Source organism: Stigmatopora argus, chromosome 22 (genome assembly GCF_051989625.1).
Source record: "Stigmatopora argus isolate UIUO_Sarg chromosome 22, RoL_Sarg_1.0, whole genome shotgun sequence".
Classification (NCBI taxonomy): domain Eukaryota; kingdom Metazoa; phylum Chordata; class Actinopteri; order Syngnathiformes; family Syngnathidae; genus Stigmatopora; species Stigmatopora argus.
Window position 1 is genome coordinate 6393891 of NC_135408.1, and position 17878 is coordinate 6411768.

At 37.6% G+C, this 17878-nt stretch overlaps 2 protein-coding genes across 6 annotated transcripts in view; both read right to left on the minus strand.

Moving 5' to 3' along the window:
- arhgap32b (Rho GTPase activating protein 32b) overlaps nt 1-11135 on the minus strand; it is a 33945-nt gene extending 22810 nt beyond the window's left edge. For 2 of the 5 annotated variants that reach the window (XM_077591871.1, XM_077591867.1), the window contains exons 1-5: nt 10694-11135; nt 5792-5912; nt 3845-3950; nt 2036-2130; nt 1729-1813 (exon numbers count right to left, since the gene is read on the minus strand). In XM_077591871.1, coding sequence (XP_077447997.1) covers nt 1729-1813; nt 2036-2130; nt 3845-3950; nt 5792-5886 — 381 coding nt within the window. In that variant the 5' untranslated portion in view covers nt 5887-5912; nt 10694-11135. Of the gene's footprint in view, nt 1-1728; nt 1814-2035; nt 2131-3844; nt 3951-5791; nt 6008-10350; nt 10369-10693 lie in introns of those variants that run through there. The other 3 variants (XM_077591869.1, XM_077591868.1, XM_077591870.1) reach the window with 3 other exon arrangements.
- Nucleotides 11136-12929: 1794 nt separating this feature from the next.
- vps26bl (vacuolar protein sorting 26 homolog B, like) lies at nt 12930-17532 on the minus strand. The gene is made up of 6 exons (XM_077593013.1): nt 17178-17532; nt 16217-16373; nt 15736-15900; nt 15437-15612; nt 15199-15341; nt 12930-14255 (listed from the first exon to the last, which is right to left on the minus strand). The coding sequence occupies exons 1-6, from the start codon at nt 17398-17400 to the stop codon at nt 14127-14129; spliced, it is 993 nt and encodes a 330-aa protein (XP_077449139.1). The 5' UTR covers nt 17401-17532; the 3' UTR covers nt 12930-14126.
- Between the last annotated feature and the right edge of the window lie 346 nt (nt 17533-17878).

The following is a 17878-nucleotide window of genomic DNA, read 5'->3' on the forward strand; positions in this document are numbered from 1 at the left end:
ATCACTGTGCACTTGATGGATTAGATCTCAGCAACTACAGGGAATTCATTTATTTGCATCACTCTTGGGCTTTTGTGTGGAAAAAGGTGAGTGAGCCGTCGGAGCATATTGTGTCATGGTGCTCAGCCGTAAATTGATGGAGGGGGAGATCGATAGAAAGATGGATTGGTCGTACCAATACAGACAAAATGAAGTGCAAAGACATGAATAGATTATGTCAGAATCTATGCGTGCGACTAAGACATAAAATCAGGGATGCACCCTTAAACAGTGAAGTGTTCGACATAATAGGCTGAACAAGGTGTCAGTTTTAATGAGACAGCTGATTGCCCACAAAAAAGAAAAACTACCGCCGAAATAATTGTGCAGTCTCATTGAGAGATGTACTTTTCCCTTGTATGTATAAACATACTAGTCTACTACAGTTTTTTTCAAGAAAAAAAACCTCAACGCGCAGATCTTCAGCTGAATCACATGCCAACATTAAATATAAGTTGACTTTTACTGTTTATATTGAGAATAATGTTGAGAATACAGACAAGACAAAGCTTTCTTAAGAATGAGTTCAGCACTTCGACAGTAATACCTTGACATACGAGTGCACCGACATATGAGGAATTTGATATACTATTCCGAGCAAATATTTACCTTGAGATATGAGACAAATTCTTTCTCCTATCCGTGAACGCCGCATTGTCTTGTATCTCATTTTATTATTAAACATCATAACCACTAGTTATTTGTCACTCTGTTAATAGATGGTGAATTTCAACCAATAAAACTGTTTTTTCATTGTAAAATCCTGTTTTTTATGGTGTTTTTTTCAGAGGGTGGGAACGAATTAATTTTTATTTAGTTCATTTATATGGGAAAAAAATGAAATTTGAATTCTATTGGCAATTAAAATGCTATGGTAAACAGTAGTGCTTTTAGACCTGATTTAAAAGGAGCTAACAGTTTGAGTGCACATCAGGCCTTCAGGTAACTTATTCCGGAGGTGAGGCACATAGTAATTGAAATACTGCCTGACTCTGCTTGTTTTTATTCTTGGAACAGACAGCAGACTGGTTCCAGACAACCTTAGGGGTGTAGATTCTTCAAAGGGGGCAAACAAATCGAGAATGTACTTGTGTTTCATAGACCAGCATATCCTTTGGCTGACAGGAAGAGACAATTACAGTGTAACAATTTCATATCCAGTGTAATATGGTCCAGTTTCCTTATACGTATTTGTAAGGACGGGGACCGACATTTTATATCAGCTGCAAATTTCTCTGATTTTGGAATGAAAACCTGGAAATATCCCATTAATATAGTCCAATCTACTGAAAATTAATGTATGGATTCATTTTTCCAAGTCTTTTTTGGATAAAAGGCCATGATTTTGGCTATTTCTTTCAGTGGTAATAGGCAGATTTATCAACAATTATAAAAGATAATTATATAGATATGAAATGGACCATTGAGGAACTCCACATGTGAAATTAGTTCATTAGCCTATAGTTGGCCTACAGTTACTAATATATATATATTTTTTTAAAGTGTTATTACTGCAGTTATTAATGCATGTATTTACAATCTGAGAAATGTCCGACTCTGTTACACGTTGCGGTCAGCGGAGTTATAATTGATGTCATTTTCAGTATATAAAATAGAATTAATTAAAACATTTCAAATTTTATAATACTATTCAAACAGTAAAAAGCAAAATAATCAAATGGGAATTACCTGAATTGCGCCAAAGTCCACGTTTTCATAATGAAAATGAGCACATTCTGCCAGTTTGGGAAAGTGGCCCTTGGTAAAACAAAGTCTAAACGAAAGAGACATACAGGTGGTCAGGAACTAATTTGTTGGAACACTTGAGCAAGTCCAAGGTACAAACATAAAAAGTGAGAAGTGTATATAGGGAGGGGAAACCATGCCGGTGAAAAGAGACAGCAAATAACACACAAACAAGGGTAAATCGACATGAACAGAAAGGAGTGAGGGAGATAGCTGGCTGCGGTGTCTTTGTAGGGGAGTGTCTACTAACTTTTTAACATTCTTGACCTTCATGCTTGCGGTGCTGCTGCTGCATGAGCGCATGAGGGGCTCGGTTCGCAGCTCAGGGATCTCGGCACTTCTCGCCTGAAAATCAGTCATAATAAGGACAAAAAAAGTAAGTTTCATTGATTGGTAATGTCATTAAACGTGGGAATAACACAAAAAAACATGGACAGTAATTAGAGAGAAGAAAAAAAAACAATTTCAACAAAGAAAAAAATCATATCGCATACTTTAGGATAGTAAGGAAACTAAGTTTTTTTTTTCAATTTAACTAATGTACTTTGGGCAACACTGGCTAACTAAACCTTGTTTTGGTTCCCACTTTAAAGGACGTCACACAAAACGCGGAGGCAACGCAAAAACACCCCAAGTTCTCTAAGTTTTGTGTAATTCTGTGACTTGCACATGATCAGAACATGTCTAAGCATGTTCTATCCTTGAATTGAGGCAGCAGTATATTTCCAAATCGCAATTCGATGTAATAACGCATCCTCAGATGAGACACAGGTAACCACAGAGACTCAGTGAACAAGTGAAGTGCATGAAAGAAATGTTGATCAAAGAGAGGCCATGAAGCTTGATCAGCAGATGTTTTCATTCTTTCTTTGTTTTCCAGGAATCCCTTTATAAAGCCAGTAAAACAATATGCATCTGTCTTCTCAGGGGCAACGCTGACACAGGTGGATGAGCGAGTTATCCTTTCATCTTCAGAATGTATCATTCTTATCTATTGTTTTTATTTATTCATTCTCATAGTCTTATTGTATTTGCTGTACCGTGCTGGAGCTGACCAGCGTCAAAACAATATCGAAGAAGTTGCTTAAAATATTGCAAGAATGATGAGTAGCAGTCAATTGCGAAATCAAAATGAGTCACACTGGTCTATTTGGTAAAGTGAACGTTTTGGCATGATGAAAACAATGAGTAAACGCATAGGTTTTCAATGACACATAAACCAATTTCATCTCCGAGAAATTAAAATTTGAGGTTGGCTGGTCCGTGGATCTTGGATTTCCATTGGAAGAAAATTGATCAGGAAAATATTAACGACAATGTTTTGCCTGTCAGTGTATACGCAACACAGGGCTGATTTGACAAATGTGCAAGGCTGCAGAACACTTTTTGTCACTTCGTTTAACCACCAGATATGAATAATAAATGCTGTCAAATGTTTAATAGAGACAAATCAGATAGGGAAGGCCTCTAAATTCAATATTGATTAGCACGGTGGGCTTCTTGATTCTGCCCAGAGGCAGGCACCCGCATCAGACTCCAACAACATCCAAACCACGTCTTCATGTTACCATGGAGACGGCCTCATTTTCACTATACTGTTACAACAAGTCAAATCTAAACCTGACACTCACTCGAATGGAATGAATGTTCCTTCTTTGTATATAATAAGAATGGTATTATTTATCCTACATGTTTACCATTGTTTGCAACAAACTAAAGCAATTATACCCAGATCAGGAGAAAATTATGAACTGTCTTACTAAAGAACAAGTAATGAATGAATGAATGAATGAATGAATGAATGAATGAATGGTGCTGGAATAAAATGAAATGAAATCCAACATCGAGAAAACATTAAACATCTTGAGTAAATCCATATTTGTGCAAAATCAATAACCATCTTTTTGAATGTTTTAAATTAGTCTGAAGGGAATCCACATTGTCTTCACAGATAATGTACTGGAGAAAGTGTTTTAAGGTACAAACACAGTAAAACACTGCTAAAAACATAATCAGAGGTGTCTATTTCAGTAAACGTCAATCTATTTGTGTGTCCCACCATGGCACTGATGGTTTCTTCCCAATCCGGTCTTTCTCTGGGATGTATAAGAGCCAGTTCAGGCACAAAATCGTCCTCCTCCGGAAGCCGTCCAAATCTTAGGCCCCTGAATGGATCAAACATATTACAGTAATTATTTTGATACTTTTTTAACCTAATATTTCACAGAATATTTATATTATGCTGAGGAATCCGAGAAATTTTCTTTAACCATGACCCTTGTTTGTCACAGAGATGTTTTTGAAATTTTACGAGTCTGCGTAACATAAATTTAAGTAGTGTATACGTGCGTGTAAATAATTTGGGCTCAGGTTGTATTTGAGTGCTTTTCTTGAAGGCATTATTTGAGTGACCAAAAAGTGACATATGATATTATTTATATTTACACTATTGAAACAAACTTTTGCAGAAACAAACTATCTAATGACAGGGAAAAAGTAAAATAGTACTACTCTTAAGAGGTCGATAATCTGTACTCTCATTAAAGTCAACGACAAGTAGTAGGCTTTTTTAATGCTGCAGTTCATTAGATTAGACAACCCACATTAAATGGCAATGGCTGAAAGTAGATTTTTTTCAGCAATGTGAACTAGTTTAAAATAAAAAAGGATAAGAGGTTTTTATTGAACTTTTAGTTTTTTGTTGATGCTGTTGGAACTGCCTGAGGCCATGCTCACACATTGCAGCCCTCTCATTCATTTTCAATGGAGCCCATCTGCTGCTGCACGATCCGCAGCAGGACAGCAAAAATTGGACCACAAAAACTAATTTTAAGATCTAGGAAATAATACCCTGCGATTGAATGACAACTAGTTAAGAGTGTACTTCCCCTACCTAGTCTAGGGGTAAGCTCCAGCATTCATTAATGTGCACTGTCCCTATCAAATAAATAAATATGCAATCATGCCCACTAATTAATCAAATCAAGTTATTGTTTTTACATCCCAAGTGTTTTTAGACAAGCCGTCAAAATCACATTTATCCATTAATTTATTTCTTTTGTTGTTGTTGTATTTTCTATCAATTCCCTGACCTAGGGAATTTGGTTAGCTCTTTAATACATGCATAATCTCTGTCATAATATCCTGCTAGACTCACCACAGCCAGAATGCTCATGCTAATACATGATAGCGGGAAATCACACCAATCAGGTCAGAGCGTTTAAAAAATTAAAATAAAAACCTCCATAGAGCCCACCCTGTGTCTGATGGCTGTCAGTACAACAGCCCGCAAACTTGCACATTTTATTGTATATAAGAATTAGGTTAGTTAAATATATAGGGCTGTAAACTGGGGAGTCATATCAACATTAGACTTTTTTTAAGGTCCTGTTCACCATCTGACAAACAGGTCAGTTTCCAGTTAACGGCGGCTCAAAAATCTGAGGTCAAACTACATTTTTTCCGATCTATGATCTCAAACTTAGAATATCCCAGCCCTATTCCAGAAGTAACAGTTATTAACACCTGTCACATAGGTACTACAGGTTGAAGGGATGTGGGCGGCGACTAATCAGGAGGTGGGATGGTGACTGTGCAAATTCAGTTCACCAACTCAGCTGCTGTGCTCAGGCATGTCAAGCAATAACTCCGCCTCCACCTCATCCCCCGCTGCATGCATATACTGATAATAATTCTCCTTGATGTACATACAAAGCCAAGTAACACACTCGCGTGTCATGGCCACTCCAGCACATGCGTGTGCACACCGGCACAAACAGCAAACTGACACATCCAGAGCATCTGCCTCTTAATTAGTGGCCGCCTAACATGCACATCAATGCTGCTATGAACGCTGCAGACTACAAACAAACTAGCATGTGGAAGCTAAGCCTAATGTGAGGTGTGGTCTTCTTCTAACACACACAAATCTCCCTCGAAGCTTCACTCTGGTGTCAGATTTGCAGGCTTTTATGTGGTGCACATGTATATTTTACAGTCAACTTACCTGTCCAAGATGTCAAGGCTGGACGTGGCTGTGGCTCCCAGCAGTCCAAGTGCTGCACCACCCACCGCTGCGGCAGTCCCGCTGCCTGCCTCCATGATACTGACTCACTGCAATGTGTAGCCTGCCAAAGAGGTGGAAGAAAAGAGAGAGAGAAATAATGAGAGAGAGAAATAAAGAGCGAGAGATTAAACAAGGGGGAGAGAGATATGGAGCTTGCTAGTAAAATAGGTGGTGGTGGGGAGCAATTGAGAAAAAGAGTAAGGTAAAGAAAAAAAAAAGGTTGAGTTGAAGAGAGAGACCGATTAGATTAAATAAATCAGATATATGAATGCAAAAGGAAAGATGCTGAATTAGGTATGGCGGGGCGGGGGGCTGGTTGTGTGACCAACACTTAAATTGCAAATTTGGTAAGTAAAAGAAATGCATTAATTCAATTACAGTCTGTGGATAAAAAAACCCTGCTGAAAGAGTTTATAATGGTTAAATACTGATTCAAGGCATGGATATTGTGACTATCAAAATCATGTATAAGTCAACAGTTTCATCAATGTATGCATGAATTGGTTGGACTGCTTGGTATCCTGTGCTGCCTTCTCTACCTATGAACATGAATTGAATATATAAATACCAATGGCGCTTTCTACCTAATCTTTCTAATATCATCCACCAGATTAATATGTTGAATGGTCCGTTGTTTTGCAAAAAGAAAAGCAAAAACACTTAATGCTGACAAAATTGGGGCAAGCTAACATGGCCCAAAACTTCAAATGTGCCGTTATGTTTCATAGAAAGACATTTCCGGTGTCACTGTGACCATCCTCTGATTGCCAAACGCCCCATAAACAAAAAAGTTCTCTACTAATCACCAAAACATTTTTTGATTACAAAGATGTCTTGCTTTTTTATTAATTCGTCCTAAAACGACTCAAATTTGTCAATACAGCCACCATTGCTGCCAGAACTTGTGATTGTCAGAGCAGAAAATCCATAACAAACAGCAGTTTCCAAAATAAAACCACTATTAACAATTAAGTACTATTATTTTATTGTAATTTTGCAGATGTATACTGGAAAAACTGTTTGTTGTGTCAAAAACACTGCTATTATATGTCATATTTGAGTAACGAGTACTACAACTGTTGTACTACAATCCATTTTCCCTACACTTTCGGGAACATATCGAGTGGCCTGTCATTTATCCATCTGTCTGCCTATTTTCTTGAATTGCAATCATAACTTTCCACTAATCCCATGGTCTGAATGACAGTAATGCAAACAGTTTTGCAGCTACGACCATCCAAGTGAGGGCATGGCGGCCCGTAGTGCAAAATTGAGACAATTTATTGACTTTTTAGCGAAATTGCCCAAGCTTAAACCCATCCGACATCAAGTGCCATGACAGAAGGTGAATGAAATGAGTCACCGAGGAACAACACGTACAATATCGTGTATTGTAATACTTTTTCTTCACTTTTCAAAGCAGAAGCACATTTCTACAAAATAGGTAACTAAGGAAAGAGTGCAGATATCGGACAAGCAGTTGGCAAAGAATCGCCCCATTCACAGACTGCATCCATCATTTTCAGTGACAATCTATCAAGCCGCAGGTACATCTAGATTACAAACCTAGATAGGTACTTAACTGATTTAATGATTTGTTGAGCTTTTGTGCCGCTTTATGCAACCTTGCACTGTGCATGACAGTTGAGTAGATTTCCACCGGATTGCTCTGAATGTGTTGGGCCTAAAGAGTGATGTCAAAGATTTTCTGTTGTATAATACTGTTCTGCAGCCAATGCCTAACGACAATGTGTTCATTCTCTTAATTTTTCTGCTTTTGTTAAAAAACAACTGACTGCCCTCCACCTCTAACAAGGAAAGGATGAGTGATACTCCGTCCATCTTGTCAACACCCGAAACCTCATTTGAAAGCAAAATATTCTCATACATTGATATGCAAATGAGACAATGACATCACCACAGCACTTCTTATTCAGTTCTTAATGGAATTGGCAACAACTTTGCTCTTAGCATTCTCCAGATGATTGTGCCCATTTAAAGTACAGGCAATCAATAAACCTTTAATATTAGGATGTTTGACAGAAACCTTTTTATGCCCGGTGATGGAGACATGTGTAAAAAACTGAATATCCAGTAAAAAAAATAAAAAAAATACCCATAATTGAAAATAAAAATACATTTTTAAAGCCCAATTTTTTTAACCCGATTCTGCTCCTCCAAAAATGATGTGATCGGGCCCGATTTCTGATCACATAAGATCGAGTGAGCAGAATGCAACCTGTTGTCTAAGACATCAATACAATTACTTTCCATCCCAATCCAAAAACTGAATAGGTAGATGAGTGAGGTTGGATTTTTATCTAATTTGTGTCATCATTTGCTCTCTTTCCTGTATAACATTCACTCTCTGGAGAATGGATGTCAGAAAGGTCACCTTGTTATTTCACTTCCCTTTCATTACATGAATACAAAGAAGAATGGTGTGAGGTTTAAGAGCCAGACAAAAACACTGAAGAGACCTGAAATGTGCTGCATTGCAGCTCAATTTGAATTTTGTTTGTGTAGGTCGTTACATTTGGTAAAGTTCTCTGAAGCCATTTTTTGGGAATCTAGTCATTTGAAATAACACTTTGCATTAATAGATACATATAAAAAGTACGTGCACATGTGATACGGGGCCTTTGAATCAACTTATTGTCTGAAAAAGTCATGAATGGAAACCATTTTGATCAATTCTGATCTCATTACTCGCCACCGAGCCAAGAATTGTTTACGGAAGACCGAAACCTCTATTGGGATGTCACGGCACCCTTTAAGGCGACGAGGCAGAAAGGGGGCCAGAAGGGAAATGCATTTTCACACTAGGATTAGAAAGCCTGCAACTCTTTGCTTGTATGCTGGAACTTTTGAAGCCTGCCCAGATAGTCTTTCGCATAATTTAAGAACATAAAGAAAGGAACCTAGACTTTCACAATGCACTAGTATCCAAAGGTTGGGGACATAGATAAAGACTGGTTTTGTGCATGGCCTTCGAGGATAGAGTGAGGGAAGAAAACTTTTGAAAGATTGGGACAGTTTCACAAAAATGCGTCTTTCAACTAGGGAGGGATTTATTAGACAATATAATTTTTTTGTATGATCACCAATATCAACCTATTTTTTGCCCTGTTTATGATCTGGATCTGAAATCACCCGGCCCTACTTAATCTTTGTCTTGCTTCAGTTTAAGGGTGCGAAAATGGACAAAATAACTTGCAACTTGAGGTATGGCATGCCATTTTAGGTTTTATGTGCTCAATTTAGAAATATGACAACTCTATTTTGATAGCAAATAGTCCCTAGTGCACTGTTTTCGAGCTTCGACATGCTCGGAACGCTAGCATAACTTTCAGTTCACGTATTTATTTTCTCTCATAAAAGCCAAACACTCCGTGGTGCCGACTCCGAACGGAACCGTGACTCTAAGAGCGCAACACGATCAAGTGCATCTTGTCAACTACTCTGCAAGACTGCTGTTATTCGCGACAGGTGTTGGTATGCTAGATGTTTTGGAGGCTTAAAGCAGGGGTCACCAACTGTAGTCTAGTCTGTTTTCCATGTGGCCCTTCTCCAACACACCTGGATCCAAAAATCAGAATTGTTAAGAGCTTTCTGGAGAGATTGCTGAGGAGTTGATCATTTGATTTAAAAAAAACAAAACGTGATGTACTGAAGCCGCAAAGTGGTGAAGGATGACACTTCATTCTAAGACCGTTTTCTGTCCAGTGCAGGTAGACGATATCTGCTTAGGGATCAACTTTTGCTGACGAACCCTTGTGTGCAATCCGACCGTTGATGTGAGGTCATCACAAGGCGTGGCTCAAATGTTCTCACGCTTGGCGTATGGGTTTTTTTCGCGTTTGCATTCTAAATGATCTTTAACATCCATGACAAAAAACTCCCATTTCTCTGGTGAAATAATTATTTGTTTTTTTCCTGTCAATGATATACATTTGTGTGATGTATATTGAATTATATGGTGAAATAATAATGCAGGGTGCTTTCCGTTTAGCACTGTACGTACATTATAAGTGTATTTTATATTTTGGGTTATCGACTTACTCTCAAATTCGAGTTATTTAGGAGTCAGAATAATAGAAATAAAAGTTTTCAATTCATTAATGGTAAATTTGTTTTCTGGGTGGTTACTGTTGACAGAAATAAGCTAATTTTGGGACAAATTTGATTCATGTTTATTGATTTACCATTAATGTGTCGTTTATGAAGAGTTAATCTACAATGTATTGCCCAAGATCATTTGTCTTCAATTTATTTAAAATAGATTGAGCGTATAGCACTGTCAACGTCAATAAAACATGAACCTTAACATATAATTCTCCCAGTTTTAATTAATTAGATATCTATTATTTAACTTAGAAGAGGTTTTGGTTGAGTTTGGTGCACTTTAAGTTGCATGTGAAAACAGTAAATACAAATTAAAAGAAAAAAAACATTACAATTTCTTCTGTAGTACTGTGAACATGAAAGATGACACCTACCGTCGGGGGCACTCTTCAGAATAGGTTGCACATTGTTTGTTGCCTATCAGACAACTTGCTAGGCAGCATTGCGATCAGAAAATAATTATTCAAAAATAACATTTAGCAAAACAGAAGCCAGAGAATGAAAAGGATCTTCTCCCCACTGGTGGCCGAATTTAGTCAACCCATATAACCAATACCACGAGTGAGGCACGCACGCCATTTAACTGAAGCAGATCATAGATCTACTTTACGAACACTATTTGAATTAAAATAGAGCAATATCATGGATATAAACATCATTGACACACCTGCAAAATGAAGAAATAACATAAACATGAGTCTGCACAAGCAAAAGTACCTCAGGTTAGCGTGTCGATCATGTGGCGTTTAAGGACCACCGTCGGATGGCGAGTTTAGCTTTCCCTTCCGTCTGGTCTTTTCCTTTTCTTTTTTCCACCGTGTTAGGGATTTGTCCACATCTTGTCTTTAATCTGAAAACGGGTCTTAGGGTGCTTTTTAAATCTTAATTCAATGTTTCCTAACGATTTGAAAGAAACGGCGCCGACCCTCCACTAAACAAAAAGACTCCCCAGCAGCTCACCAGGAATGTCTACTCTAGTCCAATCCCGGTGTTGTAGATAGCAGCGTACCTTGGTCAAACTACGTATATTAAAATTAAAATTAAACTTCCTTTCATTTGATTGACGGTTAGCTATTTTTCCACATTTAGAAGAGCGTTTGGTTGCTCCCTCCATGTGCAAATTAACAACGGGAGCCGAGCACAAGCAGGAAAGTGATTACAGCGCAAACCAGCGGCCAGTGATGCCTTCGGGAGAGTCGGAAATACTAGTATCAAAGTCTGACTTTGATACAAATTTTCTTTAATCCATGGCGTATACGAGTGCGACGAAATTTGCACAAATATGTACTATTAATGACTTAGGTTTTAATTGAAGAATAATATGTCAATTACGTATTTCATACACTGAATAGCTTGGGACAATATTTTTATGATGAGTTCTGGACTCAATTTCATTTTCATTCATTCATTTTCTGAATCGCTTATCCTAACAAGGGTCGCAGGGGGTGCTGGAGCCTATCATATACGGTGGCGGACAACCATTCACACTCACACTCGCACCTAGGGGCAATTTAGAGTATCCAATCTGCCTCCCATTTTTTTTCCAGAATGTGGGAGGAAACCACAGCACCCAGAGAAAACCCACACAGGCCCGGGGGAGAACATGCAAACTCCACACAGAGGAGAACCAACCTGGATTCGAACCCAGCATTCTAGAACTGCGAGGCTGACACGCTAACCACTCACCCACTGGGCCGCCCAATTTAATTTTGTGTGGAATAATTATAATTTGTATTGAATACATTCTCAACATGATAAAACTGTTCAACCCTTTCACACTTTCCTGCATTATTCTCAATGTTTGGCTGACATGGGGAACACTCACAAACAGTCTTGGAAACAGCAAATAAAGGATTTAGTTCATTGTGTTCTCTGACTGGTGAGATGCTTGGGGTACTACTACTGCTATACTACTTGTATACAAAGAATAAAAAGTCAATTTCTATTCTATAGCTCCTTGCACAAGGCACAGTGAGCATCCGTGTAGATAGCCCCAATGACGTTGACAGGGGAACAAGGTGCTTGAGTGGTACTTGATACTTGTAACAAGCAGACGGGGACGTGCCTGTTTTACTTCTTATGACACATTTACAGGCCCCCATCTGAAGATAAAAACAAGCGACTCTTCCCAGGAATACCGTGAACCAGTTTTTTATTTGGAAAAGCGAAAAATAGCTTTTTAGATCTTTGCCAATTCCAAGACAGTAGAAAGTTGTTTTGATTGGTAACTTCAAGAAGAAGAAAAAGAAAAAAAAAAACTGGTCTTTTTTTATTTTTTATGTTCTTTCCCCCCCTTTTTGTGTCTGGAAGACTGACTCAGTCATCCAGGAATAAACACATTTCACGTCATTTACTACAAATGTATGTATTAAATTCAGCTGCAAGAACTGCAGTCAGCAGATAGTATTGTGGTCTGTTCCGGCTGTGTAATCTCCCTTTTAAAAAGGTTTAGCAGCTTATGCAAAAACAATCATCATGTACTGAGGAGATGAGTCTGCAGCAATACTAAATGATGCGACACAGCAGGCAAAGCTTTGCCTCCTGATGACTCGGGGCCTTACTTACATTTATTAACTTTTATGAATGATGGCCCCTGGCAATGGATGTGAGCAAATGTGGGGCAAGGGAAACAGAGATTGAAACATTTTATAAAGCATATATAGACAAATTATTGTCCCAGTGTTAGTTTGCTTTTTGGTTGCATATACCTTTAACTCGATTATCAAATGTAACAATTGCAGTTTCCCTGGAAATTAATGTAAATTAATGCATAATAGTTTGGCACCAGGTGGCTCCCTGCCAAATAGGAGGCTCGGTCAAAAAGAAAAAAATATTGCCTGTATTTTTTAAATCATACTTGCATATTGGGATTTTTTTGCTTTAAAATATACAGTTAAATTGTAGAAAATGACCAAAGCATCATGATGAAATCAACCCAGCAGCTGCAACAATAAAATATGAATTTATTTTATTTCTTAAGTGTATCTCAAACTAGTAGATTTCCATTGATAATACCCCCAAAAGTAGGTCTTTTTTTAACAATATAGATAACCCACAGGTCATGTGGGACATTCAACAAAGAAACATTGGTAAAATCTGCCTTTTTACTCAAAAGAATAGAGTGAAATATAAAAATAGATGCTGCTAATTACAATCTGCAATGAAATAAGCATTCAGTTCCATCAACTATTGTGCGTCTTTTTTTCTGAATGGGAACAGAAATTGGGAAAAAAGGGAGCAAAAGTCAATGAAAACAGTTGTATTGCAACACATAATGGAGCTGCAACTAACAATTCAGAAAGTTTACTTTAAAAAGCCCTAAAATGAAAGCAATGTGTTCATTTTTGTAAGTATAGATGATTTCGCGTATGTAACGCAATTTGATCTTTCAAACCAGGAAAAAAAGTGGGCTATAAAAACCTTTCTTGACGCTCAAAGCTTGTCTATACAGATGGTGCGAAAGTACATTTTGATTACTGCTTATCACAGTGTGTTGAATTTATAGGCCAATTTTGAATATGAAATATTATATATTAATGTTTGCTGACTGAATTCAAACGACCACTGCGGGGGATAAAACGCTAAGAAAGAACATGATTGAGAGTATTTCCTTAAGCTGTCAAAAAATACATGTATATGATTTTAACTTCATTTCCTGCTTAATGTGTATATATACACACACATATATACACATTCACAACAATAGGTAAGGCATTGATTAAGTATTTATAAATGGCAGTAGATAAGGCATTAATTAGGTATTTCTACACGGCAGTAGGTAAGGCATTGCTTAGATCTGATACTGTTAAAAAAATAAATGTAGCCATTTCTGTTGGAATGTATAAAAATATCTCCAGCGAAAGATAACATCTTTATCACTTCCATCCTAGCGGGAAGAATTTAGTGGAAAAGAATTGAATTATATTGGTGTGTATTTTGTTTACTCTAGAAAAATGGCCTTGATTGTAAAATAAGACTCCATTTGGTAAACTCTATCCAGCTAGGAAATCAAACCTGTTCAAAAATAACAAATAATAACTCGCAAGTACAAAAGAACCTTGCAATGTTCCCTTGACACACGCTTTCGCAGTAAATAAGCACAGCACATTCTCTCGTGATGCACAAAAAATAAAAAATAATATTCCCAACTTCAGCCATCCCCTTCATCGGCTTGACTTTTTGCGGCATTAGAGGAGCTTTCAAAGCGTTGAGAGGCGAGAATGGCTTGATGAGACATGCTCTTTTTCGCAACGTCGCCTTTTCTCCAAAGGGTGATTTCCTGCAACATTTTTAATGCTTCTTTAAAAAATAAAAATACAAAAACAACAACGATGTAACAGCCGAGTGGGTTAGTAATTCCACTAAAGGTAGAAGTGACTCATCGTCGTGTTTCTTTAACTGAATAAAATACAGAGCTGCCTAAACTTTCAGGTTTCAAGTATAAAAGATTGGGTTTTTAAATGTAGGATTAACTCGTTGGCGATAAATAGCTACTGTATTATTCGGACTATAAGACACACTTTTTTTTTGATAGTTTGGCTGGGCCGGTGACTTATACTCCAGTGCAACTTTTGTTTTTATTTAGGCTATAGTTATCTGAAAAACGGTTATATGTAAACAGATGCCTATTTAATCTGTTGTGTTACATTTTACCATTGTCCCTCTACTGCAAGGGTGTCAGACTCGGGTTGGTTCGCGGGCCGCTTTAACGTCAACTTGATTTCACGTGAGCTGGACCATTTTAGATATAATATTTGTATATATTTTTTATAAATGGATTAAAAGAACTGGATTAAAATCCCTGAATATTCAGTTTTTTATAGATCTAAAACAATGTTTATTTTAGCTTTTTATAAATTTTTAGATTTTACAAAATGATTTTTGAACTAAAAACACAGAAAAAAATGATTAAAAAATTAAAATTATAGATTTAAAAAGGGGGAAAATCAGGAAATTTAATATACGTCTATACTCTTCATTTTAATTTGATCCTAAAACAGAAAGTCAGCACTCGGGATTTACTTTCCCGGCCACACAAAATGATGCGGCGGGCCAGATTTGGCCCCCGGGCCGCCACTTTGACACAGGTGCTCTACTGCAACATACATATACATGCAGCAGAAAATGCCATTCACTGATGTCAAGTTTGTAAAAGATTTGTATCAGAATTATTCCAACGCCACAAAAACAACGTCAGCTTGACCTATAGCATGCAGTGGTACCTGCTGTTTAAAATATCGCCTCTCCTCTTCATCAATGAGTACCAAGTTGAGGTAGTAGCGCACCGAAAACTTCTTGTTTACGTCCCTCATGGTGGGAGTGATCTCATAGCCCGCTAGGAACAGCCTGATGGGGATGGACTCTCCTGCATAAAGGGAACCACACGTAGGCAAAATGCATAAATATACTGCACGTAGTAGCGTTATTATCTGCCACTGCAAAACAAACTTTTCAAATGACCTCTGACTGGCGCGCCATCCATGATTTCATACTTGGCAATGGTATCGTTCTCGTGGTAGACGTTTGGCCCCGTGCCAGTTGTTTCTCGTTTAATGATGTCAATCTCCATGTGCTTTAGTTTAATCCTCACGAGTAAGAAGTAAATCTTGCCTACAATCACATCTTTGAGATGGTACCTGCAAAAAAGACATGACCAGTAAAAACCCTAAATAAAATAAGTGACCTGAAATTGTTGAATATATTGTCACCCCCATTTTAACAACGTACAATATCTAGGAAGTTATAAACCATGGTCATACTTGGATTTATTGTACTCAAACTCTATGTGTAGACAGTCTTCGATGCCTACTTCCATCTTGATGGAGGAGTTGATATCAGGGTAAGTGCTGAGCGTGTGAACGACAACGTCCACCTCTTTGGTGATGTCAGTGAGTCTACGGCTTACGGTGGTCCTCAGAAAATAACTGGAAACAGAGGACGCATTATGAAAAGAAAATAATACCTATCACAAATGTAGACAGTTAAAATGAGGACAGTCAAGGATCTTTCCACAATGTAGAAGATTCATTAAATGCACTAAAATGTCATCTCATCTTCTTCTTCTGCTGAGGAAACTCATTTCGGCCACTTGTATAAGGGGATGTTGTTCTTACTTTTGAATGAATGTAATAGATTAATAAGCACCACAATAATAAATCCTTAAAAAAATCTATCAAATTCACAGATTAGTATAGTGCAAAAATTGGCACACAATAGCCAATGCATTCAAGTAGGACTCACCGTAATTTGACATTCTGGCCAGTGTAAGCTTCATAGGGCTTTTCCACATGTGTGAACTCAAAGTCAAATGTCTGCGACTGTGTGAGCTCCCCTGGCCGTGCCAAGTCTTTCACTAGAGACACAAACTCATGGTGGTTTCCTCTGTCGTAGTAAAGCTCTGGAAGAGAGTGATTTGATGAAAAAAAACATTAAGATTGCTCAGATTATGGCTATATATATTTTTTTAAATCAAAATATATGCATTTATAAATTTGAATAATTATAAGTATTTACATCATTTCACAGGTCAATAAAAACAACCAAACCGTTTGAAAATCGGTTGAAAAGTGAGGAAAATATTTCAATGTAGTACATGCTCCATTGCTCATGTTGTTTTATCAAATCCCCTGACGGAAAATGGCCGACCAGAGACGACGCGCGTCCTTATTAATTCAGAGCGCGCAACATTTATCTAGACCTTTTAATTAAGATATTTATGCTCAGACCTGTCAAAGAAAGTACGTATCTCAATATACAACGAATAGTGGCGCTTCTTGAAATACTACTACTTCTTCGTCATGAAAAAATAAAACTATTATTACGAGTAAACTTCATTTGAAAACTAACTCCCGTGTACATATAACAGAACATCTAGCTACCTCAATTGCTTATGTTTAAGGGTCAAAACAACAACAACATTTCGACTTATATACTTAGTGGTGTGGCATAAAAATGAATATTGCAACTCCAGTTATTACACGTCATTTTTGTCAGCTGACCCACGAGCTAGTACACTCCGCCTGTCACGAGATCCCACACACTTTATAAAGCTCCCCATATAAGCAATTATTGCAATATTATTATCCCAAAAGTTATTTAAAAAATTCACGCGATGTAACTCCAAGCGATAGCTATCAATAGTCCACCATCACCGACCAGACTCGCTCCCTTTTCTCGATTCTCAGGCCCACCGATCGCTTACCAATTTGGCCAATAAACTCGACCTTGATGCCGTTGTGCTCCAGCCTCTTTCCAGGGTACTTGAGTGTCACGTTGACCTTTCCCGACACCGTTTCTCCGTCGTAGAAAAGGAAATATTTGTCCTTCCTACCGTCCTCGCTTTTATGCTCAGCTTTCTTCCTCGTTTCGGCATCATTGAGAACTATATCGATATCCGCACTTTGACCAAAACCAAAAAAACTCATCACTGCCAGTCAGCTATTGTCAACTAATGGTAATAAATGAATGAAAAAACACACACCAGAAGAGTAGTATAAAAGTGTGTTACGGAGAAGTAGCTTCCCAGTTGACGGCCGTAGTTTCTACTTACACATTGCGCATGCGTCAAAAGTCATGCGCAATATACTGTATAAACTGCTATCATTTAAAGAGAAAGTCCTGGCAATATTAGGTTACATACTTTATCAAAAATATACATTTTAATAAAAAAAATATGTAATGTATTGGGTTCAATATATCAAACGATGACGCATTTCTGCTGTAAAGGCAATAAACATTTTTATACCATTGGGCACATGGCATGAAATCAATTCGTGTACTTATAAGTATTAGTTATAGTTTAGAGAAGAGGTATACAGTACCATCTTGTAGGGATGGTTGAATAAAGTCCACTTTGGAACATGGGTGTAATTACAATATCTCACCTGTAGAGGTCCGACTTGA